This window comes from Vombatus ursinus, unplaced genomic scaffold (genome assembly GCF_900497805.2).
Source record: "Vombatus ursinus unplaced genomic scaffold, bare-nosed wombat genome assembly UNPS02014793.1, whole genome shotgun sequence".
NCBI lineage: Eukaryota > Metazoa > Chordata > Mammalia > Diprotodontia > Vombatidae > Vombatus > Vombatus ursinus.
Genome location: NW_020954571.1, coordinates 6,961,116 through 6,967,115, shown reverse-complemented (window position 1 = coordinate 6,967,115; position 6,000 = coordinate 6,961,116). Strand labels below are relative to the sequence as shown.

Below are 6,000 nucleotides of genomic sequence, written 5' to 3'. Positions count from 1 at the left end.
AATTGAAAAACAGCTCCTTGTCACCAAAATTGTCACAATCTGGCTTCTGCCTCCCTTGCTGGATATGAATCCACTTCACACATTCTCCATTTCACATAAACCAGTCAACTTGATGTTGTCCAACACAGCATTCCATCTTCTAGTTCTGTGGCATTAAAGAGATTTGGAATGCGCATTCTCCTTACTTCTACCTCTTAGAACCCATAGCTTCCTTCAAATCTTAATTCAGGTACTACTTCCTATAGGAAGCTTGTTCTGAATTCTTCACTTATTGGTGGTTGAGCCCTTAAATTGTCTTGTATTGCATGTTGTGTCTCCTGACCCTTCTTTTCTTACTGACCCAGTATAAGCCCCTAGAAGGTACAGAATATTATGTATATGCTTTGGTAGCACCTAGCAAAGTGCTTAACAAATGATAGACAGGTGAAGATGCACATGCATTACTGGAGGAAATATTACTATGATTAATAAGATCACAGCCATTTGTGTACCGGAGAATTAAAAGGAGAGTATTAATTAAAAGAGAATTAAAAGAAGAGTATAAACCTGAATAGGTTTATACTATCATATACATAGAAAACCAGATATACATAGGGACAGCATTTAGGGGGATGGGGTAGAATGATGCCTGTGGGTGTCATGGGGCCAAGATGAGAGCGGAATATAGTTTACTCAGTATGAAGTTCTATATGCAGAAAGTGGGTGGAAATTAAGTAATGTATATGCAGAAGGTCTATTGCTAATCACTCATTACCACCTGGTTCCAATCCAACTTTCCAACCCTATTATATATTACTCCCCTTTGCACACAATTCAGTCTGTCCAAACTGGCAAGTGGCAGGTCACAGAGTCACAATAGTCACAGACTATTGTCTGGTGGTTCGCAATCTTACTATCCAGAAGGGCTGTAGTTTATGAGCCCCAGCCTCTCCAGTGTGAGCAGCCACAGGAAGCTGGCAATGGGCAGAAGGAACAGGAATTTCTCCTATAGGGGTAAGAATAGTGTGGAGGGAGCATTGGAAGGATGGTTGGGGGAAAAGGGGCCCTGTTGGTGGCTACTCTCTTGCAGGCACCGTGGTGGGCTGCTGCTGGCCCCAGTTGGGGAGGGGAGATGTATGAATTGGACTAAACGGCCACTTAAGTCCTGTCCAATTCTCAAAATGTGTGATTTTCTAACATTTAAATCACTGCCCTTCAAGGATATGTGTGTATATGTATACATAATATACAGAGACATATATATAAAACCCTATTTTTTATTTATCTTAATGCGGTACATGAAGAGGCAAATAACATACATGCACTTTCATTACAAGATTAAAAATCTTCATCTAATAGATTTTATACTTGTTTTATTAACTATAATGAAATATACAAGGAACCATCTATACATTTAAAAAGAAACTGAAGATATTGTTTAACTCATTAGCAGTAGAAATTGGTCACATTCCATTTGTGAGGGATATCAAACTAAAAATAATACAAATAGTATTTTCATGATAACCTAAGATACAAATATACCAAACTATTTAATGATCTAAACTACAAGATTTTTTTTTTAGTAAAAAGTCACCTTATCAGAATGAAATCAAGACACCAAACACTAATTAAAAAGTCATTTTATATAGCTAGCAATGGACAATTTTACAAAGTACTTTCTCCACAACAACCCTGGGAGGTAGGGAGTGCAAGTATTCTTATTCTCATTTTACACATGAAGAAATTAAGTCTGTTTACACAGATAGTAAATGTTCCTTTTCTCCTAAATTCATTATTGCCTCAGTAATGTTACCTTACCTTTTGGGACCTCAGTTTCTCCACCTGTAAAATGAGAGGGTTAGGAGACACTTTAAAGTGTCTTTTCTACCTCGAAATTCTAATAATGTTAAGGCAGAATTAAACAAACAAAACCCCCCAACCCTTCCCTGGTCACTGTCCATTCTTCAAAGGATGACAATTCTGAAAATGACTAAAAGACCATGAGCAGTGCAATAAGTTAAAAATATAAAAAAGGAACTTGTGTGTGACCCAGATTTAGCTGCTTTCTTCCCTATCTTCTTCTTCGCTGTCACTTTCACAAAAAAAGATGTCCTTGAATCGAAACGACTGCCTTGGCACCTCAGGCTCCTGGACAGTTGTGCCTTCCTTCTTCAGCTTCCTCTTTAACCTCTGCTCCAGTAATGGGCGACTGGTCTCATAGAGGTAGTCTATGATTTCTAAAGAGAAGTAAAACTTCAGTTTAGTCACTTAAACCTTTAATCCTTGTCTGCCTCAGTTTCCTTATTTGTAAAATGTGGATAATAGTAGCACCTACTTCCCAGGATTGTTGTGAGGATCAAATGAGATAATATTTGCAAAATGCTTTGCAGATCCTTAAATTACTACATAAATGCTGGCTACTGTTGTTATTATTTTGTGGAAGCTTCTAATTCTAAGTTAATTCTACATTAAATTCAAAGGGATATTAGTGTCTCTAGGTTCAAAATAGTGCATGGAACCAAAAGACACTAATATCTCTTGGATCCAAATCATTCTGGATATATTTTACAGTCTACCAAGATAACTGGATGCTGTCTCCCTTCACCAGCACAAACTCCTCCATACTTTCTCAGCCTCTTATAATTCTTGTTTCTGTCCATTTTTTCATAAAACCATAAAAACGGATTTAGAGCTAGAAGGGACCTCAGAATTCTCTAATCCAACCCTCTCATTTTACAGATGAGGAAACGGCAACCCTGAGATATTAGATGATTTGTCCAAGGACACACAGGTGCTAAGTGGCAGATAAGGCATTTCAGTCTGGGTCCTGACTCCAAATCCATTGCTCTTTCCAATAGTAACATGGTGCTTTTCATAGATCTTCCATAGGGAGTCTACTTAGCATACTAAAGGCCCTCCTCTCTATCTTTTAATTGTTTTGAGTACTATATTCAACGAGACATTAATGAAGTAGTTTAAAAAATGTTACAATCAATTCATGTTAAATAAAAGCTGTATCAGGTGATAGGTGATTTAACTATATCAGTGACTGATTTTCAAATAAACATAACAGAAAATACATAATCAAATGACTGTTGTTCTCCAAGCACTATACTCTCATAGTAGTAATATTCATAGGAAGTGACCATAAAGTTATACGACTGATTTTTATAATATGAACATTCCATTCTAGTGCATGTATTTAAATGAATGTTACTCTTCAAAACAATTACACTGGAAAACCATAGTTATTGGAATCATTCCAGTTCTGCTCAAAAACATTGTTGTAATGCCTTCATAGAAAAGGTGTTACATACATAAGCCACCAGGTGAGAAAAATCAACATTTTTCCTTTATGGTCACATTCTTTTTTAAACAAAAACTAGTTAGTAACTAGATTTGGCTCCTAATGCCTTCTGGCCATTTCAAAAAACCAAATCTACCCTCAAAGCATAAAAGTTTGCCATAAATGAGGATAAATACATGAATATACTTGGAAAGGAAGAATTCTAAAAATGTTTTGAGTGATGGCAGCAACACTGGAAAAATGATAGTTGGTTTTTTTTCAGCCAAAGACAAGGTTTATTAGAACATCCATCATATTGGGCAGACTCTTAAGGAGTCTGAACATTAGTAAGGCAGTGGCTAAATTATAAGAATCTAAATACCTTAATGGAGACAAGAAGGACCTTATATACATTAAGACTATGGGAGGAATCTAGGAGTGGCCAAGTAATCTAGGAGGTAATAGAATTCCAGGGACCAGGACCATACGGCCAAGAGAGAATGGAGCCCAGAAAGGATTAAAGGTGGGAAGTGGCCTGGGGCCAGAGGGAAATCCACAATGAAAGGCCAGTTGATGGGATTATAGCCTCAGGGGAAAGCCAGAGATTTGGCCCAGTGGGAAAGCCCAGGGTTTTTCCTTTTTGGGGTCTAGATCCCAAATGAGTTTTTCAAGGTGATTATTCTAAAAGAAAATATTCACTTAGATATCTAAGCATAGGTTATTTTCATTTAAAAGAAAAATCAGATGCATTACTTTGTAGTCACCCTTCAAAACTATTAATACTGTAAAGAAATCAATCATACCTCAGTAGAAAGTGATCAAAAGATATAAACAAATAGTTCTCAACAAAAGAATTGCAAACTATTAATAAACATATGAAAGAAAACTCCACTCACTAATAATCAGAGAAACACAAATCAAAACAACCTTGATGTTTCACCTCATACACAGAAAACTGGCAAAAATGACAAAAGATGGCAAGTTGATATGGGAGAGTGTGAGAATATAGGCAAAATAAATGCATTGTTGGTGCAGTTGTGAATCAGTACAACAATTCTGGAAAGCAATTTAGAATTATGCAAATAAAGGGACCAAAATGTTCAGACCCTTTGACCAGAGACTCCTTACCAGGTTTATACCCGAAGGAGACCACCAACAAGAAGAAATTCCCCATTTACACCTCATATTTACAGCAGTACTTTTTGTTAAACAAAGTAGACATAGGCAAAGAAACAAAAGTTGACTTCGAGAACCCTAGAGTATCAACAAAAAAGCTATTTGAACCAATTAACAACTTTAACAAAATTGTAGGATATAAAACAAGCCCACATAATCATTAGGATTTCTGTATATTACCAACAAAGCCCAGCAGAAAGAGACAGAAAAAAGAAATTCCATTTAAAATAACTACAGACAGTTTAAAATACTTAGGAGTCTATCTGCCAAAACCCATGCAGAGGAACTTTCTGAACAAGATTACAAAACACTCTTCACATAAATACAGAGCTAAATAGAGAAATATTAATAGCTCATGGGTAGGCTGAGTCAATAAAAATGACTACACTACCTAAATTAATTTATAAGTCAGTGCCACACCAATCAAATTACCAAAGAATTATTTTATAGAGCTAGAAAAAATTAACAATTCATCTGGAGGAACAAAAGGTCAAGAATATCAAGGGAATCAATGAAAAAAAAAATGGACTAGCAGTACCAGATCTCAAACTATACTACAAAACTGTAATTGTCAAAGCAATTTGGTATGAAATAGGTTGATCAGTGGAATAGATTAGGTTATATAATATACAGAAGCAAATGAGCTTGGTAATCTACTGTTTGATAAACCCTCAAATCCCAGCTATTGGAACAGGAACTCACTATTCAACAAAAACTTCTGGGGAAACCTGGAGAATAATCTGGCAGAAACGAAATAGAGACCAACATCTCGGGCCATACACCAAGATAAGTTCAAAATACTACATGACTTAGACATAAAGGGTGACATCCTAAGCAAATTAATGGAGCATGGAAGAAATTATTGGTCAGAGCTATGGATAGGGGAAGAGTTTAAGATGAAACAAGTTATCAAGAGATTCATGGGAGTAAAAAGAATAAGTTTGATTACATAAAGTTTTTGTAAATAAAACTCATGCAGTTAAAATTAAAAATAAGGAAATAGAGGGGAAAAACTTTATAGCTAGTTTCTCTGATAAAAAGTATCATTTCTAAGATATATAAAGGAACTGAGTAAAATTTACAAGAATAAGCCATTCCTCAATCACTAAATGGTCAAGAGGAAGAAAATCCAACTTATCAATAGCCATATAAAAAAAAATGCTCTAAGTCACTAATAGAGAAATGAAAATTAAAACAACTCCGAGGTACCACCATCAGACTGGGTAAGATGACAAAAAAGGAAAATGACAAGTGCTGGAGGGGACATAGGAAAACAGGTATACTAATGCACTGTTCAACTATTCTGGAAAGCAATTAGGAACAATGTCCAAAAAGCAACCCCACTACTAGGTCTATACCTTAAAGAAATAAAAGAATGAGGAAAGGGACCCATATATACAAAACTATTTATGGCAACTATTTTTGGAAACTAATTGGATTGGAAACTAACAGAGTGTCTGTCAATTGGGGAACAAGTTATAGTATACAAATATGACAGAATACTATTGAGTGGTAAGAAACGATGATAGGAATGATTTCAGAAAAATCTAGGAAGACTT

General features: G+C 35.7%; 1 protein-coding gene across 2 annotated transcripts in view; it reads right to left on the bottom strand.

The window, feature by feature from the left end:
- Positions 1–1,675: 1,675 nt before the first annotated feature.
- Positions 1,676–6,000, bottom strand: part of TTF1 (transcription termination factor 1) — a 33,150-nt gene continuing 28,825 nt past the window's right edge. For both annotated transcript variants that reach the window (XM_027869756.1, XM_027869757.1), the window contains one exon: positions 1,676–2,216. In XM_027869756.1, coding sequence (XP_027725557.1) covers positions 2,035–2,216 — 182 coding nt within the window. In that variant the 3' untranslated portion in view covers positions 1,676–2,034. The remainder of the gene's footprint in view (positions 2,217–6,000) is intronic.